This window comes from Pestalotiopsis fici, assembly GCF_000516985.1.
Source record: "Pestalotiopsis fici W106-1 unplaced genomic scaffold PFICI_Scf_1, whole genome shotgun sequence".
Classification (NCBI taxonomy): Eukaryota; Fungi; Ascomycota; class Sordariomycetes; order Amphisphaeriales; family Sporocadaceae; genus Pestalotiopsis; species Pestalotiopsis fici.
The window spans coordinates 7,153,089-7,180,977 of record NW_006917091.1 but is presented as its reverse complement, the minus strand read 5'-3'; the positions used below and the strand labels follow the sequence as shown (position 1 = coordinate 7,180,977).

Sequence of the window (27,889 nt, the reverse complement as noted above, 5' to 3'; positions counted from 1 at the left end):
AAGGACAAATATCGTGATGTATAATTTCAAGGCGCGAATCCCCTGAAGAATGCAGTCATCTGTCGGGTGTCCTAAACAACGCTATTAGTAGGGGGGTTTGCCCCACACCTGGCAGCAGCTGAGGGGAGGGGTATTCCTAGCTGCTAGCAGTGAATACTGACTCTGGCAGCTCGATAGGAGGCTGATTGGCCGTAGCGAAAAAAAAGTTCCCTGAATCTGGGACCTTCGGAGGCTTTGACAAACAGGAGCTTGCCGTTGACGCCTAGCCCAACCTACTCAACGGTGAACGTGGGTGTAATTACATATCCCCTGACTTTGGAAGCAGTCCCAAATCCTCAACAGCTACCCTCAGCATCCCAATCACATCACCCTTCGTCATGGTAAGTGCTCCTGCCAGAAAGCAACATGCTGAGCTAGCCGCACATATCCTTTGCTGCTCACGGCACCGATACGCTGACGCTTTAATGCATCATAGTCTTCCTTCAGCCCTACGCAGATCTTTGAGGAGGGCACAACCGAGGAGAAGGGCGAGAATGCTCGTCTTTCTGCCTTTGTTGGTGCGATTGCTGTCGGCGACCTGGTCAAGAGCACCCTCGGCCCCAAGGGCATGGACAAGATCCTGCAGTCCGCCTCGACCGCCGAGATCATGGTTACGAACGACGGTGCCACAATTCTAAAGTCCATTTCCCTCGACAACGCCGCTGCTAAGGTTCTCGTCAACATTTCCAAGGTCCAGGATGACGAGGTCGGTGACGGCACGACGTCGGTAGCCGTATTGGCAGCCGAGCTGCTGCGTGAAGCAGAGAAGCTTGTGGATAAGAAGATCCACCCTCAAACTATCATCGAAGGCTACCGGATAGCAAGCCAGGCAGCGCTGCAAGCTTTGGAAGAGTCGGCCGTTGACCACAGCAAGAACCCCGAAGCTTTCAAGAAGGATCTCCTTGCCATTGCTCGGACAACCCTGAGTTCCAAGGTTTTGGCCCAGGACCGAGACCTGTTCGCCAAGCTTGCCGTCGATGCTGTGCTGCGCCTGAAAGGCTCTTCCGATCTTAGCCACATCCAAATTATTAAGAAGGCTGGCGGCAAGTTGAGCGACTCCTACTTGGATGAGGGTTTCATTCTCGACAAGAAGATTGGTGTGAACCAGCCCAAGCGGTTGGAAAAGGCCAAGATTCTGGTCGCCAACACCTCCATGGACACGGATAAGGTCAAGATCTTCGGTGCCCGCGTCAAGGTCAGCTCGACAAGCAAGCTGGCCGACCTCGAAAAGGCAGAAAAGGAGAAGATGAAGGCCAAGGTGGACAAGATCAAGGCACACGGCATCAACTGTTTCATCAACAGACAGCTCATCTACAACTGGCCCGAGCAGCTTTTCACGGATGCTGGCATCATGTCAATCGAGCACGCGGACTTTGACGGCATTGAGCGTTTGGCCCTTGTCACCGGCGGCGAGATCACGTCTACCTTCGACCACCCCGATCAGGTGAAGTTGGGCCACTGCGATGTCATTGAGGAGGTCATCATTGGCGAGGATACACTTATCAAATTTTCTGGTGTCGCGGCAGGTCAAGCTTGCACTATTGTCTTGCGCGGAGCGACTGACCAACTCCTTGACGAGGCCGACCGCTCGCTACATGATGCGCTTGCCGTCCTTTCTCAGACTGTTAAGGAACCGAAAACAACACTTGGTGGCGGTTGCGCCGAGATGTTGATGGCCAAGGCGGTTGAGGGCGCTGCTACCCGTGTTGAAGGCAAGAAGCAGATGGCCGTCGCTTCCTTTGCTGTTGCATTGCGACAGCTTCCTACTATTCTGGCTGACAATGCCGGTCTTGACTCAAGCGACCTGGTTGCGCGACTACGAAAGGCCATCTACGACGGCATGTCTACATATGGTCTTGATCTCATGACTCCTGGCGGTGGCATCGCAGATATGCGAGACTTGGGTGTCATTGAGGCGCACAAGCTCAAGAAGGCGGTGGTGTCGTCAGCAAGTGAAGCTGCCGAGGTATGCATTTCTTTCTGACAAGCCTAAACGAAATCGTGACCAAGAGCTAACGTATTTACAGTTACTGCTGAGAGTAGACGACATCATTCGTGCCGCTCCGAGAAGACGGGAAAGGCAATGAGCGACCACGACATAAAGGACACAAGGTGACGAAAAAACGGGCGTCTGACCCATTGGGCGTATTATACCATAGACTTGTCATACCCAATAATGAGAAAGAAGAAAACTTCAGCCTGTCCTCAATTTTGATCACATGCAAAAGAACTATTTAAGGATCAATTTTGAGTACGCATGTAATCGCCATGACTTGCAACGGGACTAGGTTGTCTGCCCGTACCGAATGTGCTGATTGCAGAAGAACATCGATATTTGTTCTTTTACCTATATTTCTTTTCCTCTCTTTCTGCATAGGCACGCTCGCTGCACTGCTCGAGGGTTCGACGGCGCATCGTCCCCGTGAGTGTGTTGTCACAAAGAATGTTGATCAATATCACTGTAACCAGGCTTTACTGAGCCCAATTCAGGGTCTATCTCATATTATCTCATTATCATATACATGGTTGCTGGGTATAATAGCGGACGTCAAGCCTAGCCGCAAAAGCTCTCTCCCTTCATGACTGTGCAACGAAACCTAGCCCCTCTCTGTTGTCATCAATTAGTCGACCCCATTCCAACAGTAGCCGAAACATATAGACGCGCATGTCTTCCTTTCGAAGTGCTTTCTTGGCCCATTCGCCCCCCTCCCTTGCAATGACTTCAGCATGCTTTTTACCACCACCACTCAGATAAGCAACAACGTTCCACAGCTCGTTCAATCGCACATCGACGGGCACAAAGTGCCGCCACGGGTGTACTCGCTCCTCCCACCACGTCCGGAACAACGCGGCACGGTAGGGGAGCGATGCGCTCTTAAGGAATGGAATAAATCGACCACTAAAGGCGGCCCCGTCGAGGTCGACGAGATGTCTGAATTTCCAGTGCTCTTGAAAATCAACGGAAGGTGCTGGGTCCGAGTAGGCATTTCTGTAAAAGGTTGTGTGCTCAGCGGCGCAGTCACGCTCGTCGCAGCGCTCAAATTGACCTACGAAAGACACGTTTGGTGCAATGGGTGCATCGTTGTCCGAAGAGCTCTGAAATCCAGCACCAGAGGCGTGTGGGAAATCCAGAACAGATGTGCTGAAAAAAGCATTCAGCCTTTGTGCCAAATGCACAAAACGGGCACGTGTAAATGACTGCCAAGCCCCGTGGGCGGCGAAGCCATCGGAAGAAGCCCCGCGCCAGTAGAGACCATTCAACTTTTGGCTCCAGGGAATGCCCTTTTCATCATCGTACTGAACTTTGTCTCCAAAGTTCCAGGGATTTGGATACAATATATCGGCAAAATTATGCATACGACTCTGGCTGAAGACGGGAAATAGCGAATGAGTCGCCGCCATGGCTGCCGGGGATATAAGGAAGCCATGGAGATACGCCAGATCAGGTTGATGGCACAGATCGCCGGAGAGAGACCAGTTCGAAACAACGCCGTCTGCCATGTGTGGTGCAGAGCATCGAACACATATTGCTTTCCTATTCCACCAGTGCATTTTGTTGACCAGCGCATCAGAAGGGCACGTGGATGAGATGTACTCATAGAAAATAGGAGATTTCGACCAATTCTCAAACCATGGCGAATCCCTTTCCCACAGCGCCTCCAATTCGTCCTCGTCTTGAATGGCCAGATAGTCTCTCTCCCAAGGCGGATGCTGAGATGAACTAAAACCGTGAAGTTCGACTTGTGACGCTAGACGATTTTGCGACTTGAGACCCTCGGATTTCAGTGTGGTGGATTGAGCATATGGTATGGATACTCTACACTCATCATCAAGGTTGAAGGCGAGTTGCATATCGGGAAGCCACTGCGCAAATGGTTCAATCATGGTTTGCATAACTTCCATCATCCAACGGTGAGTCCCTTGTATGTGGGGCGAGATCTGAATACTGCCTCCCTCTATAATGATACCTCCAAATGAGCTCTTTGGATGGGTTAATAAATGAGTGGTCCTTTGCCTCAGAAGTTGTGGTGAGATGCCCCAGTAGGGCAGAAGATCGTTGTGAATCTGGGTGAAGTCATCAATGATGGGCGAATCCACAGAGACCGCGTATTCATACCACTTGTCGAAGTCAGGTGGCGGTGGCATTCGATACCTGCGGCTATACTCGCGCACTGCCTCATCAAGCGTTTTACTCTTGTGCGCCCCAGCAATCCATGCCTCTGATTGCAATTGGGATCTAGTGATCGCTTCACTAATGGAACTTTTCCGCAAGTTTCCCGAGTTGAGGAATATCGTCTGAACGAATACAAGAAGGAATACAAGTAGGGTATATCCTCCAGCCTTGCTTTTCCAGGAGGGGCCCTCTTTCGTTGGGCATGGAGCCATGAATGATGTTCTTGGTCGTCGGAATAGCGCACCTGCTCCAATGAATACGACTAGGCCAGTCAGGAGACCCCACGAGTTCGACCATGCCTCAATGAGTAGCCCATCAAGCACTTGCTTCTCCATATGGACCAGAACAGTGGTTGACATGGCAAACAAGGCAACCGTGGCAGAGTCGACGTGCCTTAACAAGTACACACCTGCAATTAATGCCAAAGACATGGCAATGCTGTCCCAAATGAGGTCGCCAACCGAGACAGACGTGAGGAAGAGGTTCCACCTGTAATTGATGGGGTCGAAAGAGGCGCAAAATGCCATGAATGACAGCAAGGCAGCCGAAGCCAGGAATACAGCGCCTATATTGATACTGATTCCTTTGTTGTCTTCCGAGGGCCTTCGCGCTCGCTCGACTTGAATGATTATCATGGCGTCGCAGCCCAGCATGACGAGCTGCGCCAAGGGTATTATTCGTTCCGGCATCGTCGGCGGACATATTGCATTCGTGCGTTGTTCCGTGAGAGAGAAGGTATCTGTTATGGCGAGACCCCAGATTAACGCAACGATGGTGTATACGCTTGCGCTCGAGAGGATGCCCTGGGGCCTGGTCGATTTACTGTCGTATACATTGCGCGGGAGTAATGTTACGTGTTTATCAAAAATGTTGTACGCCGATATGACAAACGGCAAGAAACTCTGTCCATGGTCAGCTTGCTCGTATCACAATGGCAGGAGCTGAAACAAACCTCAAGGCCGTCCCACGAACAATGGATTGTGCGGATAGTCCTCCAGAACAGAAGCGTTCGACATATGATGCAGATTGCCAAAAGTAGTAATGGCGCTGAAAGCAGTAACATGGACCGTAGAGCTCTCAGGGGTTTGTCGACTCGCTTATTAAACCTTGTGGCGGGGCGTTTGCTGCTGCCAGCGTCGTCTGCATATCGTAGTGGTTCATGATTTTCAGTGGTCTTGCCAAAGATTGTCTTGGCCCCCAAGGTGAGGAATATGCCGACGTAAAGAAGAGTTAGGATCGAGAAGTGTATAGGGCGTTCTGTGCGAAACCGGTTAGCTCAACGTTGAGGGAAGGTCTTGGCGCCATGCAATATGCAATGCATCATACCGAAAGCTGCACTCTTGTAGTATCGAGACGAGATGATTGCAGTTGAGAGTCCTAGAATCCTGCGCCGGGAGGGTGCCAAGTTAAATTGGAGGCGACGTTTTCAGGGTAGTAGGAGTGCTTACAGGAATGCAATGGCGTCATTCGTCCGCGGATGAGCCATGTTCCTTTGGCGCTGTACTTATCGCAGCCGCGGGCCTGCAGTGGGCAGCATCTAAAGTTCGGCAGCTAAAAGGGACAGAAGAAATTGTTTGTGGTGCAGAACAACGCGGTTCGAATGCGCACTCGATTGAGCACATTGCGACGAGCAGAAAACGCATTAATCGAGCAGGAGAAAAGTACATTTAGTCCGCTAGTAGTACCTCCTAGTAGCACGAGCGAACCACTTCTCCAAACTTGGAGCGGTTTTCACAGGCTGCGATCCATCCTCCATGATTATTTTTTTCTCTCTCGTGTCAGCACTGATGGGAGGTTCAAGTGCTGATCACAGGGCGGTGGGTCGGGATCCAATTACAAGACTTGAACCTTCCCGCGTAACGACCAGGCTAAAATGAAACATTGGTACCTGCTTTCCATTTGGCGCATGTAGTACACTTGAAAGATTCAATATTGATTACACACTACCGACTTACACTATTTACCTGACTTTGTACCTATCTCCAGTAGGTACAGCACTGAAGTGTTGTAGAACTGTGCATTATATAACGATCACACGTTTTATTAATGCTGGTGACATCCCCATGGTTAGTACTAAAACGCAGTCCCGCATTTTTTCTTGTTACGATCGAGATGCCTCCATGGTTAGCAAACATGCTAAACATCAAAAGACTGGGGCAATAAAATACTAATATGTGCTTTAACCTTTTGCTTTAAAGTAAATTGCAATATGAGGTAAATTGTGTCTCAGGAATTCAACGGAACCAAAGACATTTGCTAGGTACCTAGTCTTTGAAAATTACTAAACCTCTGACTTTTGGTCCTCGAACTCATCGTGGGCCAAGCATTCAGGTTCAGTGGGCAGGTACTTACTTTTCTATGCCCGTAGACAAGTGTGACGACGAACCAGGAAGATTAATATAAATTGGAATTAGCACCAGGTATATTCCTATTGAAACATTCAAAGTATGTGCACCGCTTGCACGTTGGCACGCATCAATATCAAAATCGATTTTCATTCAGATTAATTGGCAAACATGTTGAAATAAAGGCTAACAAGTGGCGGGTCAAGCGCAGTCCCTATCCACAAGCTCCAGTTCTCACTAAATTGGCCAAGCGAGCCAAGTATACTTCGTACATGACTCAGAGCTGCCTCAATTGCCCCCATAATTCCTCCACAATCCTCATGATCATCACCAGTCGATCGCTGCTCTGGGAAATCAATGATAAAATGAAACCAAAAATGGATCTTCTTCCAGTCGAATTGCTGCGTCAAATATTCATCCTGATTGCTGATGACAACAGCCACTTTCTTTTAGCGATATGTAGGGTAAACCGTCGGTTCAACAGGTTAGTTCCGTCTCTGGTTGACTGGTGAGAGAGCATCGTACTTTTTTTTTTTTTTTTTTTTTTTTTTTGGCTGAGCCAAGGTCTTTCTCGACAGAGTAGCATCGCCATTGCTTGTCCGCTCTTGGCGTCATGATCGTCATACCGACATAGTCGGATTCATCCGGCATCTTCTTCGAAAGCCCGAAATACGGACAGAGATCAGAGAGCTCAAATTCCGTTCTATTCTCAGCGAGGATGCATGGTCAAGAACTTGGGAACCATGGGAAGCGCCAATGTCGAATCATCCTTCTACTTCAACGGGAGCGCCGCAGATGCTCACGGGGTTTGACATGGCCGAGAAATCTGTTCTTGTGGAAACAATCTCCCATCATACGAGAAATTCAGACTCATTGATCCGGCAATTGGAGAAAGGAATCTCAGATGCTCTATGCGTGTTTCTACTTTTGTGGGCTATAAATCTAGAACATCTTGATGTGGCTCTTCCAGCGAATGGGGGAAGCCTCGAGATAATTCAGTGTCTAGATCCATTCCAGCCGGCACCACAATTGCAAACATTTGCATCTTGGGGGTTCCAGCGACTCGAGAGGGTATCCTTAAAGGGCGATTCAACGACACATTATGCCAATGGGCAGCATATTGCTCCCGTTCTACGCCTGCCTCATTTGACGACGTTGCGTTTGGCCTGGATATCTCTAGAATACCTTACGCAAGCTGAGAGGGGCAGAGGTATGGGCAATGATTTTCCGCGTGGCGCTTCATCACTGGAGACACTCGTCATCAAAAATTGCCGAGCCACTTACGCAGGATTGGCTGTCCTGACGACGGCTTGTCAAAGTCTCAAGCATCTTGATCTGACCTGGCACCGCGGACTCAGTAAATTGCTTCAGCCTGGGACAGAGCTGATTGGCGCCTTGCCACCCAGTATAGAAACCATCAAGTTTACTGACAATAATTCGGATTTTAAGACGAACCAATGGCTTTCGTTTTTCGTGGATATGATGGATCATCATGCTTCCATCTTCACCCATCTCAAAAATATCAACATGTGGGATATACCCATACAGAAACGATATTATGATCCATGTATTCAACAGATTGCTGCTAAATACAGCCCTGATGAGGCCTCCAAACTTCTTCTTCATGGTCAGTCCAGAGCAGCAGATATCCAGTCGGCATGCCAGCAACTAATAATACAGACCCCGAGTGCGATTCGGTCTATAAAATTCATGTAGCACGAGGATGCAGGTGCTACTGGACGCCAGAACAGCGTAGGAGGTATGAGAATAGGAAGCGCCGCGGGCAAGTATGAGCCCGGTGAGAGGGTGCGGCATGGGTCTCGGTTCTTCAGCATAACCCGACGTGTCGCTATTCTCGTGCTTGGTTTCCTATTTCTCTGCCGCTCCGCTGACTCAAGTCCCCCGTTTCCTCCTGTCTTAGCCGTCGAACTTCTCCTTCCGCTGCTTGACGTTCTCCTACATCAGCGTGTGTTAGCAATGTTTGTCGCCGGTGAAGACGTGGATCGGTCCCCGATTGCTCACGCTTGAACTTGCCCTTCTTAGGCTTCTTCTTCCCCTGGTGCTCACTACCTGTTGACTCCATCAAGTGTGACTGTCGCGATCGCTCCCATTCAGCCCTTCGAAGCTGCACTTTGCGTAGTGCGAGCTGGCCATATGACTCGGTGGGATCGGAACCATCATTTTGTCTTCTGAGGTGTTGGGTTTTATTCTGGCTGCCTTCACCATGGCCCTCAGGGTCTTGCCCTATCACAAGTAATGGCGATTGTTTTCGTCGCTGCCGAGTTTGACACATTTGAGTTGAACTTGGTTGTCTTGACTCTGCAGGGCGGCGTCCTCTCTCCTGCAAAGGCCATCTCTCTTGCCTCCACACGGGAGAATCTAGCTCCAAGTTCTCCTGCATGGCCTGCAGAGGCACTTCTTGTATGCGTGTATTTAGAGCGAAGAGTCTCGAATGGTAATCATGGCGCATCATGGCATCTCGCAACATCCTAGTATGCTGAAGGGCTTGCTGCATACCGTCGAGCAGATGGTCTATTTGCTGGCGAATACTCTCATGTTCTTGCAGCCATTTCTCGTTGTGTGGCCCCATTCGGAATGTGTCTCTGAGCTGCCGCTGCAGCTTCAAAATTTGATAAGAAACATAAGCACTCCATTGTCGAGCCGGGATAAATAGCGAATGAAACTGCTCTTGATCGGTCGGGTCGAGGTACGTTCCGCGTGGCATACACCCGAAGGCGATTGGCCATTGGGGTGCCACATGCTCTTGATACTGAATCGTTGAGAGGGCGGGCTCTGCAACGTCGGAGCCGTCGTCTTGATGCTCAAACGTTATCATTGTTGCTGCTGTTTCCGTTGTGTGCGCAAAAGGATATCTGAGCGAGATGCGGAGACCTTTTCACAGAGCATTAGGCCGTGACAATGAGTTTCGCGAGACGTGTCATGGCTAGCTAGAAACCATTGCTCCTGCAAATCTTCTCAATGGACTGGTTTCTGGCTCGAAAGTATGCGCGCTGAAGAACAAATATGTGTTTGTGACAAGGGCTTGCCCAATTCACACATGGGCAAGGTAATGTGTTGTCCAGCGCGCTTTTCGTGACGTTTGCCTTGTGGTTTGAATAACTTAATCATACTCAAGCAAACGCCTGAAAACCGCCAGATATGCATCGAATCGACCTTGAGACGAAAGATAGGGCGAGTGGGCATTTTCATTATGGAATCTCACGAGCAGAAAGTATTGTCTAAAACGCAGAAAGCCTGCGAAATGATACAAAGTATTAAATACGCATGATTTATCCCAGAGTATCGAAATGGGTTGTCATATTTTTTTATTCATATCTGCTAATGTTTGTTTTCATAAAAGCTTTTGTTCCTGGACATCATTATTATGTTGTTCTTTGCCGACTGCTCAAGTGTCGTTCATCTTCGTTTTTGCCATACGACCTCTATCACACCGTCGGCTTCACCAGTCGCTGGATTGCCATCCCAGACGTAGAGCTGATGTAGATTGCCACCGTCGGCGAAGTCGGCAGCTTTCAACGTGTAGCTCTTTTTCTCATCCCGGACCAGCTTCCTCCGCAAAGGTCCAATGCTGAAGTCAAAGCTCCTGCCGGCATTGGTCCAGGTGCCCTCCATCTGATTCAGATCGATATTCCGTACGTCATACAGGTACTTGACTATAGAATAGCCATTTGTGAAAATAGTATCGTCTTCAAACTGCCACCGCTGCAAGAAACAGTCTCCGCAGTAAAGTGCTGCTGCAGCCATGTCGACGACTGGGGCGTTGAACCAACTTTTCCAGTGATGGAAATTAATAGCTTCGACTCCCGATTCGAAGAAACCACTCGCATCATCTTTCATGTCTTGCTGGAATAAGCCAGGCAGGGTGGTCAACTTTGCCTTGGAGTTACTGTATACACAGTCTCGTATGATGATGTCACCCTCAGCCATGGTAGCTCCAGATATGCACTCGTGGATGTGGTTTCCCAATGTCTTTGCGAGTGGCGCTGACAAGTACACTCCGGCACCACCGAAAGCCATAAAGCCAAAGGTCCGTACGGCCTCAAAGTCCTCTGATAGTGCCCCAACATATTGGTCCTGGGTGTGGTCAAGTTTTGCAAGCGCATCAGACAATGGCTTTAATCCACGGGGAACTGTGTAGAGAAAAGGTCAACATTAGCAATGGTTGATGTTCAAATAGAGGTTGACGTGATGGCGCGCTTACAAAATGTGTCATCGTCTAAAAGCCCGTACCACTGCGCTTCAGGATTGCTCTCGAGCATTTGCGCAAGAACTGTGAAATGAGAATGCGAGACTGTATACGTCTCGCGGAGTGGCCGGACCAGCTGTACGTTGATATCTGCATCACGAAACTCTTCTAGCAATGCCTCAATTTCCACGTCCTTGTATGAGGAATAGTCGACGAGAAGGGCGACCAGTTTTGCGCCCCGGCCCCCCGGCCGCGACAACCAATGCGCAAAAGCGTCAATTGATTCTTGAAGGCGCTGGTAGTCGGTTGCGACACCAAAAACCAGATGGGACACATCGTGGTGTTTATCGTATGGTTCAGGTACTTTAAGCTGAACTCGGGTACATTCGGGCACCTGGGCAGATTCGCATTCGTTGATGTTCACTGTGGCTTCGCTACCGAAAAGTGAGGTGGGGAGACTGGTGATGGCATGGCGATCAACATCTGCCGAGAAGATGGGCTCGAGGCAGATCCTCTGGTATCGCACCTTTTCGGTCAATTGCTGCTGGGAGTGGACGCTTCGAAGGAGTTTGAGATCCTCGCATGGCCCCAGGGCAGCGGCTGGGCTTTGATGTTGGTTGTGCGCATTGTTGTTGTTGATGTCCTGTTGCTGCTTCTGCGGCCCAGGTGTCGTGGACGCGCCAGGCGCTCCGACTCCTTCTACCACAGCAGCTGAATCAGCGCTCGTTGCGCCGGTTGCGGGTTCGCTAGCAACGATTGGAGAGCCGCTACCGCCACCATATCCACCAGCAGCAAACGGCTTTTCGACAATAATTTTCTTGGATTCCTCAGGTGTCGTCGCTGCCGCGTGAGCCGCTACGCGCTCATTTGGTGTAGAATGATCGATTGGCGGCGGTAGAGGATATGCGTTCTCATCGTTGTAGTAGAAGCGGTTGGTGCTCAGAAAGAGGAAGATTAGAATAAAGCCAGCCAGAAGGAAGACGCGCGGCACCTTAACAAAGGTAGCCATGGTCAGGGCGAGGATCGGGACCGCATCGCAGCACAGCGCAACGAACGGTAGGTGGACGTTGAGGGTAGCAGCTGCTGGATTGGTGGGCGTCGATAGCAGCAGCAGCAGTAGTAGTAGCGACACGGGATTAAGATGTATTATAACGAGGAGAGGAACGAGGAGAAGCTTCTCAGGTAGGAAAATGCTATTAACTACCTACTATTGTGCTAGTTGATCATTGTGGATGTCATGTAGCCGCCATGCTTCCAAAGGGAGATTTGTGAGATTCGTCACCCCGGTGCAAAATGCAAGCCTCTCCTCCAGTCATCAATCCTTCCTGGTCGATGGGGAAGTGATGATTCGATGGGTAGTCGCTGAAGGTAATACGACTAGGTACGTGTGTACTAACCTTGGGAATGTTGGCGCCCATTATTGATGTAGACTGTGATTGCCAGCCCACTAACCGGTACCCCCGTCCGCGAGTCCGGGTAGTATTGAGGCGACGAAACGACGGGAGTACCTCAACTGAAAAAAAGATATTCGGCGCTAGACATGCCACCTAGCTGTTGGTTTGCACTTTTTAGCTACATGATCGCCCAGTTAATTTTGGTTCTTTACAGAATTCTGTAGCAAGCAAGCAAGCAAACAAGCAAGCAATTCGGCCACGTGCTTCATGCGCAAGAACTGTTGCATACATCTTATGATGTGTAGCTTCTCCGGAAGTTGCTATCAATTAACACGGTGACACACATATCCTGCGACGAAGCCTATTGAATCAAGCTCTTGAGGTACATATGTTCGAGGATTGATTGCTGCTGCTACTGCATGGCGAGTGCAACCCTCTCCGCGGCGCAGTCACCCCCAAGTCCCCCCTGGCCCCCAAGGAGAGTCGCAGAATCGCCCAACGCGGCCGTCCTGCCAGGCTGCCAGGCCAGGGCAAGCAAGGTGCTCCATTTCTCGACTCCGCCGAATACATCATGATGGAGCGATGAAGGATCCACCTGTCACTTATCTTTGGGGCTGGTCATATGGGACTACTCATTGGCATTTTGTATACGCGGTACTTTTCGCAATAAGCTCATAGGTGAGTAAAGAACCTTGGCGAGAGCCGAAATCCTTATTACTCCTGATGCATCACTGCACCATATCATCAGCTTTGGATTTTCTGCCCCCTTCGTACCTGTTTACGCATTATCTTGTGATCCCTTGTCAGCAAATACAACCTCCAGCCAGACGGCAAATGTATGTAGTGTATAAATGGGTGAATATCGGGTACAGACATGTGGTTCTCCGTCCCGCAGTATCTTTTCGTTTGCGAGCGCGCCACAAAGCCATCATTCCCGCCGCACCCTCTGCACCCTTCCCCTGCGAAGCCGAAGCTGTATAATGTCTTCCACCACACTGTGCGACGTTGCTTGCTGCCACGTCTAGGCGCGAAACAGCCTTCCAATGATATCCACCTTGAGAACTATACCGGCAAGATTGACTCTTTGTTGCAACTTACTTCCCGCAGCCTTGCAGAGGGCGTTTGGTCTGAAGCCCTTAGCAGATTGGCCTACACATCTGACAGTTTTCAAGTTAAGAAACATGACCAAGACTAGATAAGTAGCTGATTGAAACTGTTTTCGTTTCCTAGAATTGTCAAACAGGCGCATTGAATACTATAATCGGGGCGTCTTCAGCTTCGAGCTGGCGGTATGCCACGCCGGCTGCTGCTGAGAACAGTTCGAGAGCGGGATGAGGCCATTGACAGGTGGTGAAAAGCTGGGTCGAACTCTATACGTAGGTGCAATGCCATCTGGAGGCTACATGAAAGTTCTGGCTTTGCTCCCAGGAATATTCGCACCATATCACAATCCGACTAGGCACTCATGAACGGGCATAATTCATTATTCCCGAGCCTTACTAGGAAAATGAGAGGCGAAGAAGAGAATCCAGTGGATTTGACAGATTATTGCTTTGGGCTGTGTCACTTCCGATCATGTCAGGCGCCAATACCAATACTCAGCGGTATCACATTGGAAGACATCACACCCAACCGGCGTTTGTGGCGCCGTGCACATGCTTATTCAATTTGTGCGGACCAATGTAGTTGCTAGGCGAAATAGCAGTTCTTATCAATTGGTCAAAGGGTGAGTTACTCAGAGTGTGTCATCGCAGTGTACTGCACTAGTCTCCATGGCAAATATTGAATTACATGATGCCTTGAAGTATCGAGCTTCCACGGCACACATTTCAAACCGATACATTTCATAACGGGCTGATTTGCACATGCTCACCTAGAAACTTGGGTGACACCTCATAAATTTCGAGCCACCCACCTTTCTTTGTACATTGCAGGAAATATTCATGCCCAGGTAATTGATTTGAAATGGCTTGACACGAACCTAAATAAAAACACTATGCACGGCAGTATAAGCAGCATGTACCCGTATTTCTGCCCTGGAGAAGTCAACACCCACAACATCACTCAGCTGAGTTTCTTGCCTTCCATATATGCTCTCCAGTCTTCGGGAGCAACATACTCCTTCATGAGCCCATGCTTTCCTTGCCACGCCGCGAGAAGCGACAAGAATGCCTGGACTTTCCAAGGAATCCACCATCTCAGTGGCCCAAGCCACCATGCGCCCGGAAACATGATTACACAGGATTCCGACTCATGCCTAAAAGATTTCATGTTATCATGCTAGGTTGCATAGTATGAGGTGTACCTACAATCCAGGTATACTTTCAGACTGGGCAGACTTACTGATTAATCATGATTTGCGGAATATCCATTTTCACCTTTTTCTCAGTAATGTCACTGATGTACCGTAATATGGTCGTGAAAAACGCATTGTCCATCATAGGAGGGAATGGTCCTTCCGGAGTTGCCCAAAGAAGCAGGACAGAATCTTCTGTCGCCTCAGGAACTGGCCAAAAGCTATGAGGCGTCCAAGGCTCGATATCATGAGGGTGATATCTGGTCGACTCTTTGTCATGCACTTGATCCTTTACAGCCCCAATCATACCGTTCTGTGGTGTTGATGTGGTTCCAATCTGTCCTGATAGGATTGCAAAGGACTCAGTTTGGGTAAAGTGTATGTGTAAAGGTGGCGACTATCGAAGGCTCAGTGTTGGACTTCGTGTTGGATTTTGTGAAACAAACCTGAGGGTGACCCTTGCCCTTCTTACACCAATGGTGACCATGTTTGTAGGTTGCCTTGAAAAGAGTACTACACGCGTAAGTAGGATGAAACTGCAACACATTACTTGAGCCTTACGAGGCATGTCGTTGTGGATCTGGCTGGAGGAATTCTATCTCAAACGATCCATCAAACAGAATAAAGGGGCCAGCCACTGTTCTTTCAGATGGCAAAACCTCGCAGAGGGGGTGAGTGCTGAGTTCCGGCATTTTCAAATGTGAATTGTAAATTACAAGAAGAGAACGTAGCAAGATATCAAATGCGTGTATCAGAACCGGCGAGATCTATGTTGGAAACAAAGAGCGGGCGACATGTTCTCTAATAACAGCCACCATGAAGGTTCTTTCTTAGTGCTGACTTGGTGACGATGGGCTATCTCAATGCCAGGTATATGATCTTGGATCAATCCAGTGCGGGCGCCGAGAACATCAGCACTAAGTAGCTCCACGAAGCTCCAGACTCGGGAACTAGCACCCAATTCAGGTAAGCCTTCTATGAATAGTTCACAGCCATGTCTGCCAGGCTATACGCCGTATGATCATTCGCACAGGTGGTGAGCTATCCAAGAGTTCTAGGATTGGGCTCCAGCAGAGACACTTAGGATACAGAACTGGGATCGCAAAGAGCTATGTTGGGCAAGTAGCATCAGGTACACTTGTATATTTCACCCCCACACTGCGAAGTCCTAATTATATCATCTGATTTGATGCTTTCTGGTTCGAATTTGTCCATACCGGCAACAAATCCTTTCTTGGGCCAAACAAGGTTGGGAAATCACCATCACCTTATTGATCCATCTTGATGCGCTTTGCTTGTGATTCCTCCACACTAGGAGATAACTCGGCCGCCTCGGCTGGCTGTCTTGCGCTGTTCGTGTCGGCGCGATTCAAAGACATTTCCTCTGAGAGCATTTCATTGTCTTCGCTGTCATTTTCGGGATTCTGATCGTCATATGTAACAGCAACTTCCGTACCCGGGATACTATTGGAGTCAGCTGGCATTCTCCCGGCACCACGGGATTGAGAATACTCACTAAGCATGCTTGACATCATCTATAGGAGCCAGACAGCCCGGCGGAAGATTTATATCTTCTTCGAGACGTATCTCCAAGATAGGCTCAAGAGCGTATCGGCATGAATAGTTGAGAATTGTGTTACATCGTTCCTGGGCCATGCCTATCATCTCGTGGCGGATGAAGTCCACATTAAGCCATCCGCTGGTCGGCGGGCCAAAGTCTCGATCCCAGTCAAATGCTCGGTCGTTACAAAATCCGTCCGTAACACGGCACAGTAGCTGACGAATGAGTTCGAAGCATCGTATACCTGCCTCCCAGTCCTCGAGCTGTGGAGGCACCCATATTTCATGTTGTCTGGCAGAACGCCAGTTCACATCTCCGCAGCCGAACAACTGTCCCACGCGAGAGGCCACACGGGAGACGCGTTCTTGTCCCTCTGCAGAACGAGACGCATCGACCACGGCAAAGTCGGTGACCGTGTCATAATCAATGCCCTCGTCTGAGATACAGAGGTGCAAAACCAGCGTAGACCAAACACCCGCATCACTCTGCACGGGCCAGAAGATAAACTCCTTTTGTCGAACACTTTCCCAAAAGTCCTTCGCCTTTTGCGAGCCAGCAGTCCTAGACTTCTTCGAGATGTGTATTTCAAAATCCTCTTGGCTTGTGTTACCAAAAAGCTCGTCAGAGAGCGTCGGACCTGGTATGATGACTTTGGCTTGGACAGACTCTGGGGCAGCATGAAGCAAAGACTGAAGAACATAGGCTAAGCTGAGCGGATGGACTGGTGCGTGACGTCGTAACTGTAAATCGTTGAGGCCAAAAAGCGCATCGGAGACTTCGTCAATGTCATTTGGTAAAAGGTTTGGCGCATTGTTTCTTGGATTGTGCGATTTGGCTTTGCTGTAAGTTGCAAGCTCGCCGTTACATAGCACTGAGGTGGTTCAAGTTAGTTACAATTGAGAGATGGGTCAGGTGGTGCTCAAGTACCGGTGAAAGTACCAAGACCCAAACATAATGTAGCTCAGGCAGGATATTGTCCTGTTCTAAGGGCCACTTACCTCCTGTACGTACGAGTCTGATGTTTTCTACCGTGCCGGCTGTATCAGCCTTGGCTCTTGGGGCTTTATTCTCTTTCGGCGACATTGGTCAGCAATGGTCCAAATCGATGAGTCTATGGAAAACACGTGCTGAAGTTTGCGCCTACACAGTCAACAGCAATGCGACTTATTCATTCTATTTCTGTCAGTCTGGCTGAATGGTTTCGACTTCAATATGAATATCTTTGCCAAACCATGTCTCAACTGACTTGCTGCAAACGGTCGATTGCTTTGTTGCGACCGCTCAAGGTGGTCCTTTGTGCCGGCCCATCTCAAGCACAGAACAGTAACCAGTCGCTAGTCCATAAATAATTCTTTATTGAATGAAATATGTTTTGATATGCACGATGAAAGTAAGTTAGCCTAGATATGGCGATAAATATATTGATTATGTATTGGGGCACAAGACAACCTCCATTGGTCTGACGACTGACGCTGGCAGACCCTAATTTCCCCGTACAGCGCCTGGCACAATGATCCGGTCAGACTGCAAACATCGAATGTGTTGAATATTTTCTTCATGCCCGCAGATATTCGCATACGCTCTTTCCCCATCGCACTCCACCTTTGTATGTCCACATTCCCTCGGCGTTGCCTGTCTTCAGCCCCTCGATGGCTTCGGCGAGTTGTGGTCCAAGTCCCTCCGACTTGATATCTGCAAGGGGATAAGTATAGGTTTTGAATGAGAATAGTAGAGCTCTGGTGCGCGGTAATCGGCTGAGTGTTTGGAGTTCCACTCTCAATCTTGCCTTGTCTATTGTTAGTAATTTTATTTCCATTATTATTCGTTAAAATTTCGACTCTCACCTGAGATATATCTACATCTATGTCCTCCTCGACAACGTCACCTTCTTTAACGTGATTGGTACTCAGATTAAGTAGTTCAGGACTTGTCGTGATGGACCACTAAGTGAGAATTCGTATTAGCCCAGCTGTCCTGGATTTGTTACAGAGACCCTAAGGCGGCTTACGTTGGTGCGGACAGCATTCTTTCCCACCTCCACCCGACTGAAGTACCGTTCCATACTTGGACCGATCTTTTCGTAAGCTGGGACAGGCTCATGAATGTCCTTCATCAATTTGCCAATTTTCTCACTTGGGTCAAAGCCAGATGGACTTGTACACATCCCTCCAACACATCTGTGTCCCTCTGTTTCTTGTTGCAAAAGGAAGAGATCATCCTCGATTGTCTGCCCAAGTAGCCTGAGCGCCTCGAGGGGGTCAGAAGGCGGCTCCAAAGGCAACGAGGCACCTGTGACCTGGTTGAGAAACTTCTTTCCCTCTTTCGTAAACATACTTGGGTATCGCGCCGGCAAGTAGTCGTTCAGGAGGTATTCATATACCTCATACAGTGGTGCAACGCCTGTTGGGAGGCACCCAAGTACCCTATCGGCGTGGTCTCGCAAGGTCTCTTGTCGGATCTGGATTCGAGAAAGATAATTACAATCAATAGTGATGAGCTCAGATGGATTTGCTGTCCTTATGCCTGGTCCCTTGAGTTATTGATGGAAGATTATGAAGATATGTGCGACTAACCCATAGTTATGAAATATACGGGCTTGAAATTGCGAATCTTGAGAGGCTCTATGGCCTCCCACTCAAAGGACGGCAAAGACGTAATCTTGTCTGCATTCTTTGAGCCCCCATCCGTTGTCGTTACACGATGCTGGTGCGATGGTCAATAAAATGTTGCTTATGGGGTCATCTGGCCTGGGCTTACAACTTTCAATAAATTGCCCGTACGTCCCGACCTGACAGCTAATACTAACAGGATCAAGACGAAAAGTATCGTTGAAAAGATTACAGTTGCTGCCATCGTTTTGTCTGGAGACCCCGCAAGCAAATGCCCCAGTCCTCTAGTCAGCGCGCCGAGCAGTAGATATACCTTGCGTAGTCGGAGGCGACCACTGCGGGGTCTAGTTGACGGGTACCCAGATAGGCCAGTCAAGTGTGCTTGGTCCGGCTAACACTGCCATTTTTAGTAGTAAAGCAAGATAGCATTATCTCTCTGCATTCTAATCATCATATGTGAACTTTCTCCCTTGTAAACAGGATGATCGAGGCACCATCAGGTCGTGTTCCTTCGCATGTGCGTCCAGATCCCACGACGCCCCCGCGCACGAATCGACAATCCTAGACAACACGGGGAGATTCATACCGAACACGGCATGGCTGACTCAAGATGAACTCAATGTTTTGAAATCTGACACCATGGAGTCGAAAATTCTACCAACAAGCTGATGCTCATCCTTCTCTGGCACTCCGATTGCACCAGATTGCCAAGTCACAGCGCAGATCAGGCTGCCTCCTTGGACACTGACGACGTTGAACGTAAGCGGCGAGCCCACCATATCTGCAGGCGATACGAACACCATTTTGGTAATTTTGCAATTTATATCGCTCGTGGTCTCAGGAAAAGAAGTCAAGTTGCTGATCTCATATGAACTGTCTCTTTTTGTTCCACGCTTTCCAGTAAGATAACTCCGGATCTTGCGAGTCAAATTATATCAGCCTCTTGGTTCATTCTCATAGTTGATGATTGAATTCGAGATGTTTGGAAACTTACACTAGGAGCATATCTGAGTAGACCTATAGGCTGATTTGTAAGGTTCACTGCACTTTCGGCAAACTCCTCGGTCATTGATCGGGCTGCTCTCCAAGATATATCCGCCAAATCACCCGACCCGTGCTCCCTTGGCAGTTGTGCATAATGTGCAGTAACATATAAACCCATCTCGTTCTGGGACACGTCGATGGATGCTCGCATATTGACAGCTGTCACTCCAGCGAAGTTGGTTGCTTCAGACTCTGGAATAGTCTTGCTTAACGCTCGAATAACCACTTGATGAAGTAACCCAGTAAACTTTGTGCCATTTCTTTTGCATGTAGACAGAACTTTCCACAGTGTCGAATTGTCGATTTCCAGCAGTTTAATCTGGGTTGAAGAATGCTCGGGCTCAAAGAAGATTCTTTGGCCAAGCCAAGTGCCTTCATCGACTGTGCTGGCCGCTGCGCGAAAACCGAAAAGATTCGCAATGCTATACGGCAACATTACGGCCAGTATAGGCCGCAGCAGGTAACCCCATGAGATGGGAAGTCTTTCAGCCGTATCGAAAGCAGGAGTAGTTGTCTGCATCGGGATCTTGAATATTTTGGATACTGCTGAAGTATGTTTCATCGGCTGCATGGCTTTCAAAAAGGTGCGATGAAAAGCAATCCCTGACATTCCATCACCGAGTCCGTGCGAATATGAAAATGCAATGAAACATCGAGGTGATTTTTGTGTCGGCGATAAAACCAGAGGATATACAAGAATGCGCCACGGCGGTTTATCCGACTCTTGTAACCATGACGCATCGACGCATGAAGTCAATACCGCTTCGAGAGCTCGAGTTTCATCCAAGCTATTCGGGCCGGCTACCCTGAGTTCATCGCCAATGATGACATGAGCTTCGAGGTCAGCTGTGTTGGCGCGCTCACAATATGGCTGATCAGTCTCTTGAGCTTTAATGACGACACTCAGAGATGGATGCTCTTGGATGCAGCTTTGGAGCGCACCGTAAAATGAACAAGGATTGCCAAGATCAATTTGTTGATTGCAAAAATCATACACAGCGCCGACAGATACTGAGTTGTAGTAACCCAGGTTTTCTCGGATTATCGTACGCCGCTCGTTTGGGCCTTTTTGCGAAAATTTTAGTCAAGACCTGTGTCCAAAAGATGCATACATATGTACGTAGTGCTGGTATATAGAGCGACTTACTTGCATATCGGACAAATGTCTCTTCTGCCATTGATTTGCGATACATTTTTTTTTAAACTACTCTGATATGCGATGTCGCAAAGACAGCTATCCGGCTTGCTGGCTTCACGTCACGGCATCTAATGGAAGTGAGGTGACAAAAAGAAACGTCCCTACCGGTTGCTGGTGATGCCTGTGCTTGAGAGCAGGAATTGCTCACAGGTGATTACCTATCTTGCGCAGGTCAGTGCTCTCATTGATTGCTCTTCCTGTGCTGCAACGTGCCTCAAAAGCGACGATCAAGGGACTTTAAAGAACAACAAAGGTCTCGCAAAGACGTGAGGTCGAACGAAGAGGAGGTCGGGGCTTTAGTCGCGCAGTTCATACACCTGGGCAGTACCGACCAATTGCCGTGCGTTGTGGTTGGACGTTGTGTGAATTGATGACTGCCCACTGACACGAAGGTTACTGTGTCGAGCCTAGTGACGCTGATTCTCGCCTAGGATTGCGGTACAAAACCCCGAATTCCCGCTAGAACTTTGGAGCCCCAATGTCGCGGAGTTCCGCTAACTGCATTGTCACCTTCTTAGGGTGAGATACCCAGTATGACCTCCGTTGAAAAAGAAAGAAAAAAGAATGTGCAGTTTTCAACATGCCAAGCCCTTGAATAAAATCTAATTCAAGTCTATATGTACTTACAAACTTTTAAGTATCCTCTCACGGTTACCATCGGATTCCTTCGACAACCTGATATCTGGAGCTATGCTTTCAAAACCATGAGTTACCCCTGGGTATAAGTGAAACTCAACATCAATGTTCGCACGAGCAAGCTTGGCAACAAATGCTATCGTTTCGTCTCTAAAAAGATCAAGCCCACCAACTTCGACATATGTTGGTGGCAACCCCTCCAGACTCTGGGCTCTTCCAGGAGCCGCATAAATTGGGATTTTGTCGTCTCTCTGGTTTCGATCTCTTCCCCCAAGATACGCCCTCCAGCCCATATCGTTGAGTCGAACGTTCCAGTTCACGAATTGTGTAAGCGCGTGGTCGTCCCCAAAAGTAGTACGGTCATCAAGCATGGGGTACTGCAGAATGAGTCTAGCGATTGGGTAGTCGAATGGTTTGTCCCGTGCGAGAAGTGCTGCTCCTGCTGCAATCCCACCACCAGCGCTCGAGCCAAAGAGACCTATCCTTGCCGGGTCAACATGTAGACTCGTAGCATTCGACTGAAGCCATTGTATCGTGGCCGACACATCCTCCACTGCGGCAGGGAAAGGATGTTCCGGTGCAAGGCGGTATTCTACAGCGAATATCTGAATACCGGAAGCTTGAACTATTTTCTCGATTGTGTGCCTGCAAGTTGCAATGGAGCCAGCAATGAGTCCGCCTCCATGCACGTACACAGCGGCCGGCTGTAACCCCAGCGGCTCATGGACGATTGATGGCTCAAAGCGGTGGACTGCTATCTTGGTACCATCAATAGATACGATCTCATGTTTTCTTTCTTTGATTGTCGGTATGTGCGGAATCGCTTTCACCTTCTCCAAAATGAAAGTATCATGCATTTCACGATGTGCTTTCGGATCGTCCATGACAGGCAGACTCATTCCGGCTGAGGCCTTTGTCGCCTCGAGGAACTCGGTATTGAAGCTTAAATTGGCCATAATGAGCTGAGCTGAGTTGATATTATGGTAAAGAATAAAGATAGCCGAAATCAGATTGTTGGGTGTTGACGTGCTCAACCAAGTAGCGAGCAGATAGGTCACCTTACTATACTGTACAAACTTATAACTTCATGGGACCGCGCAGGAGATCACGGCTATTCCGGACGGCTATCCCGGAAGGCTAAACCATTCGGAATCACCGGCAATTAACCAGTCTGGACTGTTGAATATATATTCCATCTTTTTGAGACATCCTGCCCTAGGAGCAAAAATGCTCATTGGAAAGATTCATCTCAATATATCTCACATGAGTGTCTCCCAGCTAATGCTTTATCAGGGTGGCCACAAACTCAAGTCTGCCTTCGGGTCCGGGTCCCGTCTCGTCTCATGCTGCCTCCTCAACTATCCTATACAGTGGGGCTTGCACTTGGCAACCTTTCCCCCAGTTCCGATCCGATGCATATCTATCAATCGGGATGTCGACTTCTTGCCTGCAGCCACTGGGTTTCGGCAGATGTCAAGTATCGACGCTTCAAGAGGGTATGATAAGCCACAAATGGCGATAGAAGTGATTGGCCTCTTCTGGTCCTCTCTTGGTCCAGCCTTATCTCTTTATGCCAAATCAGGCTCGCATCTCCAGTAGAAAGTGTTGTATTTATGCATAAAATCATCATCAGCCCCCGAAACAATCGGCAAGGCACTATCCAACTTACCAGCAAACTGGACAACCGTGTTTTTTTTTTTTTGTCAACTGAAAAGCACCTGCTAGACATGGACGATACTGAGAAGAATGTCGTCATCACAGACTCATCGACGGTACCGAGTGACAAGCCGCAACCCGACGATGAAAACATTTACATCGATCCTGTAAAGGAGCGCCAACTACTTTGGAAATGCGACTTGCACCTGACTTCACTTCTCACACTCTCCTTCTTGTCCGCATATCTTGATCGATCAAACATCGGAAACGCTGCGGTTGCTGGGATGCTGCCAGATTTGGGCATGAGCAGTCAGGATTTAGCAAGTATGGTTGGTCGTTGAAAATGCTTGGGATCAGTGGTTAACTTTACACAAGATGCCGTCCTGATGTTTTACGTTACCTACGTTCCCTTTGAGTTACCTGGGTCACTTCTTGTGAAAAAGATACGGCCTAGCAGATTGCTCCCGATTTTTATGTGGGCCAACATTAATTCCCCCAAGGTGGCATGACTAACAAAAGAGCCAGGTTGGGTTGGAGTTTGACTTGTTTGGGGACCGGATTCATGAAGACAGTGCCTCAATTCTATGCCTCTCGCCTACTGATTGGGTTTTTCGAGGCTGGGATGTACCCGGCGCTTGCCATTACTCTCACGTAGGCCTGCTACACTTGCTCAAGAACCGAAGAGCCAACGATATTGATTTTTTCTCTAGTACATTCTACACGCCTCAGGAGCAAGCCCGGCGCTTCGCATATCTATATCTGTCCGTGGGTCTGAGTGGTGGGTTTGGAGGACTCTTCGCTTACGCGCTTCTCAAACTTGACGGTGTACGAGGCATCGCTGGATGGTACGAGATCCAGTTTCCAAGATTTTCCCCAAGACTGACATTGGTCCAGGCGATGGCTGTTCATTGTAGAGGGAATTCTGAGCGTGTGCATAGCCTTCCTCCTCTGGCTAGGCATGCCAGATTCTTTCGAAAACGCAAAATTTCTGAATGAAGAAGACAAGGCACTAATGCGGCTAAGAACAATCAAGCATGATCGCTACATGAGACTCAACGAGTCGTTCGACAAGAAGGAGGTATTTAAAGCATTCAAGGACAAGAAGCTCTGGCTGGGTGCGACCATCCAGTTTCTTGGAGACATATTGTCTTTCGGCATTTCGACCTTCTTACCGTCTCTGGTCAAGTCCTTCAAATTTGACTCTGTCTTGACGCAACTACTGATAGTCCCTGTATATTTCTGGGCTGTTGCCGTCTACATTGCTGTATCTGTCTGGTCTGACAAGGTTCAAAAACGAGCCATCTTCATGATACCTGGAGCACTGGCAGTCATTGTTGGCTATGCCATTCTGTGCAGCGTGCCTATGAAATTGAAAGGAGTACTGTACTTTGCGTGCTTTATAATAGTACCGGGAGTTTATGTAAGTCCCAAAAGACAACACTCATATATCAGATCGAGGGGCTAACCGTGTTTAGTGCATGCTGGGACTGAATTACGTCTGGATGTTGAACAGCCATGCAGGTTATGTGAAACGTGCAACGGCAATAGGCCTCAACATGACGATTGGAAACTGTGCCGGACTGGTCATTGGGCAGATCTTCAAGAACACAACCTCGGAAGGGCGGTATCTGGTAGGGGAGGCTACGTCTCTCTCAGTTTCCGCAGTTTGTGTATTTCTCATCACCGGGCTTTACTTCTACAAGCGTCGGCAGAACCGAATCAGGGATGGCTTGACATATGACGAGAGACAGTTGTGGATAGACCAAGGAAGGACGGGAGATGCGCACCCAGACTTCAGATATATCCTATGACCGTTTGGGGATAGGATGAGCTACGCAGGTCCATCATGTCTCGTCCCGTTGGTGGAAGGGATTGACACCGTTGGATCGAGTAGAAGACAAATACCAGTGGTTATCATTAAGCATCTCGATAGAACGGTGATATGCATGAAAGAAAACATGAACTTGAGAATCATCTAGAAACGTACAGGTATGTAGGTAGAAATTACCTAGGGGAGCGTCTCGCCAATGAATAATTCCTTGGCCAACAAATACTAAGAGCACAAATCTTGGAGCTGTCAGAAATCTGACTGAACAGCATGATTTAATTACATGGCTAACCTACCTAACCTAGGTGTTTGCGTACATGTCTTAGCGGGTGTGGCAGTTGGAGCTCTCAGCTCTCCGACGCTACCTTTCTGGGGCACGGGTCTATTGCCGCCAAGGACTCTCCTTGTTCTCCCCCACATGTCGACTTGTACCAGGCACCTAGAGCAGGAGATAAGAGGCTGCTTGGTTGACAAGTTAGTGTATGCCCTCTCATCAATTAATACAGCTCCCATGTGTCGCTTTTCGCAGATTCGATATCGATATGGAGCGACATAGAAAATCCAGGACAGGCTGTCAAACATGCAAAATCAAAAGGGTCAGTGGCCACATGAAGCCTATGGCAAACAAACTGACTGTCATGGTCTAGGTTCGATGCGACGAGACCAAACCAGAATGCCAGAACTGTCTTCAACAAGGTCGCATTTGTCCTGGCTATCAAATATCCCTTTCGTGGTCCACCAAGCATGAACGTCCCAATGTAGTGCGAAGAGGAATAGGCAAAGACGGTCCTTTGGATTTTAAACGACTCGCATTAGTCGCATCCTCTGCCATCGAAAATGCATCGAGCCTGCCTCAAGAGTGCACAACTATCATCCCTTCTTCAAGCAGAACGGCGCCTACCATAGAAAGCTCACTACTTGGAGCGACCAATCCGCACATTGGCCATATTCATGCCGGTCTGTCACAGTCTCCATTGCAAGGACAATCGGAGTCGTGGACTGCAACTGTCAATTATGCAAGGATCCAGGGGATTGGGATTCATCAATCACAACCATTGTTTGACATAGACATAACTGGGCATGATACACTAGGAAGAGCTGTATCACCGTGCGCCCCAGCCGCAGATGATGCAACATTTGACAACATTCTAGCAGCTTCAACATCATCAGTCGTTTGTGAAACCGGCTTACAACAATGCACGAGTCTACAGAGATTTGAAGCAAATAACCCAAACGACAGCCTGATCGATATCCCTACGTTTCTGATTCAGCACTGGTTCAAGTCGGTCTGTTGTTATTGGTCTGCTTTTGATTCCGACAGCAATCCATTTCGATGCTTGGCATCCTCACTCTGGACATCATCCAGGTCGGTCTTCTACTCCTTACAAAGCATGACAGCCGCCACTCTGGTTCAATACCATCCTCATCTCAGAGAGACCATGGCATCAGCGTCTTTGCAGGCGGTTGAAGCAATAGGCCAAGAACTAGCTCTTGTGTATAGCTCGCCTGACCTCGACATTACGATCACGAATGGAGTGATACTCTCCCTGTTCTGTATGGGTTCCTCTTTCTGCTGGGCCGATCCACAACGCTTGGGAACACAATTTCTTTGCGAAGTAAGGAGGCTTCTGGGCCATTTACAAGATAGATATGATGCGCTCACAACAAGCACACCAAGACTCTTCGACTTCTTTCGTGGTTGCCTGAAGTATGAAGAAATGCTTCATCATGTTGCAGGGGACAAAAAGGCACAGTCTTCACCTCCTCCCGTGTCATTTAATGTTCTGGAGCCCATTTCAACAAGCCCACACCCTTGGACGGGGGTATCTCCTGAAATACTTTCACTCTTTGGAGAATCCATTTCCTTGTGCCGAAAAGAATGCGCGAGACGACAACAGCCCAATAGCATGACACAGAAAAGTTTACAAAAAGCACTGCACGCCATCAACGAGGCAAAAATGCTGGAGGAAACGCTGCTAGCAATTGCGCCACTTTCGTTGCAGCCCAAATTCGATGAATTTGTCAGTCTGGAGAGATGGCTACACCTACGCGACACTACCGAGGCGTATCGCCTTTCATCACTCCTTCAACTATACCAAACTTTTCCAGACTTGATTGCATGGCGGATGCCGTCACAAGTCGGGCCTGACGGTATCGTTCCACACAATCTTTGGCTTTCCCCTCTTGCGCTTCACCTCTTGAACCTACTTCGCAGAATACCACCAACATCTGACCTGCGCTGCATTCAACCATTATTGTACTTGTCTGCAGGAAGCTGCTTGCGGAATGACGTCGTCGCTACACCATCTTTCAGCATTGATGAGCCGCTCGACGAGACATCCAGTATTCTCCCAGACTTTATGACAGAGCACACGTCGTCAGAATTTGTCGGTCAGTCGACCGAGGTACCTAGTATAACATTGGAAGCACTGAACATTGGAAGCGCGAGGAAATTGGTGGTGGACAGACTGTGCCAGCTCGAACAAGTTCTCCCTGCAAAACCCATAGGTGTGGCAAAGAGCCTGATGGCAGTCACCTGGGAAACGTATGACAATGAAATTCTTGAAGCCAAGAAGACTCACTGGCTTGATATCATGGCTTCTACCGGGCTTCAAACACTCTTTGGCTAACGTTTCTGGCACGATGGTGTGACAAAGTGCCATAAGTTCAAGAACGAATTGATTCTTCCTTCATCAAATGTTTGAATCTTGGCCAAATCACTTTCTTAATAAATTTATTGCATTGTGTCTGATATGTTATTTAGTCCCATTTCGTCTTCTATAGCCTCACTAACTACTACCTATCCGAAATGACAGTATTCAACCGTGTGCCTTCTTTTCGATCAAGGCATGGGCTATTACCATGGCTCGCAAACTTGCCATCCACGTAGCATGTATACTTG

The 27,889-nt window shown here is 48.6% G+C and overlaps 11 protein-coding genes across 11 annotated transcripts; 3 read left to right on the top strand and 8 right to left on the bottom strand.

Annotated features, from left to right (window-relative positions):
• Positions 1-377: 377 nt before the first annotated feature.
• On the top strand, positions 378-2,126 carry PFICI_02097 (T-complex protein 1 subunit beta; the record flags this gene model as incomplete). The annotated part of the gene is made up of 3 exons (XM_007830678.1): positions 378-380; positions 476-2,005; positions 2,067-2,126. 3 exons carry the CDS (start codon positions 378-380, stop codon positions 2,124-2,126), a joined length of 1,593 nt encoding a protein of 530 aa, XP_007828869.1.
• Positions 2,127-2,616: 490 nt separating this feature from the next.
• PFICI_02096 (uncharacterized protein) lies at positions 2,617-4,902 on the bottom strand (the record flags this gene model as incomplete). The annotated part of the gene is made up of 1 exon (XM_007830677.1): positions 2,617-4,902. The coding sequence occupies one exon, from the start codon at positions 4,900-4,902 to the stop codon at positions 2,617-2,619; it is 2,286 nt and encodes a 761-aa protein (XP_007828868.1).
• A 3,505-nt stretch (positions 4,903-8,407) lies between these two features.
• PFICI_02095 (uncharacterized protein) lies at positions 8,408-9,394 on the bottom strand (the record flags this gene model as incomplete). Its single annotated transcript, XM_007830676.1, has 2 exons — positions 8,408-8,514; positions 8,581-9,394. The coding sequence occupies 2 exons, from the start codon at positions 9,392-9,394 to the stop codon at positions 8,408-8,410; spliced, it is 921 nt and encodes a 306-aa protein (XP_007828867.1).
• Positions 9,395-9,975: 581 nt separating this feature from the next.
• PFICI_02094 (uncharacterized protein) lies at positions 9,976-11,774 on the bottom strand (the record flags this gene model as incomplete). Its single annotated transcript, XM_007830675.1, has 2 exons — positions 9,976-10,709; positions 10,781-11,774. 2 exons carry the CDS (start codon positions 11,772-11,774, stop codon positions 9,976-9,978), a joined length of 1,728 nt encoding a protein of 575 aa, XP_007828866.1.
• A 2,449-nt stretch (positions 11,775-14,223) lies between these two features.
• On the bottom strand, positions 14,224-14,762 carry PFICI_02093 (uncharacterized protein; the record flags this gene model as incomplete). The annotated part of the gene is made up of 2 exons (XM_007830674.1): positions 14,224-14,416; positions 14,503-14,762. The coding sequence occupies 2 exons, from the start codon at positions 14,760-14,762 to the stop codon at positions 14,224-14,226; spliced, it is 453 nt and encodes a 150-aa protein (XP_007828865.1).
• Positions 14,763-15,723: 961 nt separating this feature from the next.
• Positions 15,724-17,099, bottom strand: PFICI_02092 (uncharacterized protein; the record flags this gene model as incomplete). The annotated part of the gene is made up of 3 exons (XM_007830673.1): positions 15,724-15,919; positions 15,972-16,887; positions 17,015-17,099. The coding sequence occupies 3 exons, from the start codon at positions 17,097-17,099 to the stop codon at positions 15,724-15,726; spliced, it is 1,197 nt and encodes a 398-aa protein (XP_007828864.1).
• A 472-nt stretch (positions 17,100-17,571) lies between these two features.
• Positions 17,572-18,593, bottom strand: PFICI_02091 (uncharacterized protein; the record flags this gene model as incomplete). The annotated part of the gene is made up of 4 exons (XM_007830672.1): positions 17,572-17,802; positions 17,861-17,959; positions 18,025-18,539; positions 18,590-18,593. 4 exons carry the CDS (start codon positions 18,591-18,593, stop codon positions 17,572-17,574), a joined length of 849 nt encoding a protein of 282 aa, XP_007828863.1.
• A 962-nt stretch (positions 18,594-19,555) lies between these two features.
• PFICI_02090 (uncharacterized protein) lies at positions 19,556-20,862 on the bottom strand (the record flags this gene model as incomplete). The annotated part of the gene is made up of 3 exons (XM_007830671.1): positions 19,556-19,567; positions 19,620-20,734; positions 20,817-20,862. 3 exons carry the CDS (start codon positions 20,860-20,862, stop codon positions 19,556-19,558), a joined length of 1,173 nt encoding a protein of 390 aa, XP_007828862.1.
• Positions 20,863-21,490: 628 nt separating this feature from the next.
• Positions 21,491-22,459, bottom strand: PFICI_02089 (uncharacterized protein; the record flags this gene model as incomplete). Its single annotated transcript, XM_007830670.1, has 1 exon — positions 21,491-22,459. One exon carries the CDS (start codon positions 22,457-22,459, stop codon positions 21,491-21,493), a length of 969 nt encoding a protein of 322 aa, XP_007828861.1.
• Positions 22,460-23,230: 771 nt separating this feature from the next.
• PFICI_02088 (uncharacterized protein) lies at positions 23,231-24,970 on the top strand (the record flags this gene model as incomplete). The annotated part of the gene is made up of 6 exons (XM_007830669.1): positions 23,231-23,483; positions 23,535-23,634; positions 23,685-23,810; positions 23,870-24,004; positions 24,054-24,579; positions 24,635-24,970. 6 exons carry the CDS (start codon positions 23,231-23,233, stop codon positions 24,968-24,970), a joined length of 1,476 nt encoding a protein of 491 aa, XP_007828860.1.
• A 1,456-nt stretch (positions 24,971-26,426) lies between these two features.
• PFICI_02087 (uncharacterized protein) lies at positions 26,427-27,617 on the top strand (the record flags this gene model as incomplete). The annotated part of the gene is made up of 1 exon (XM_007830668.1): positions 26,427-27,617. One exon carries the CDS (start codon positions 26,427-26,429, stop codon positions 27,615-27,617), a length of 1,191 nt encoding a protein of 396 aa, XP_007828859.1.
• Positions 27,618-27,889: the final 272 nt, after the last annotated feature.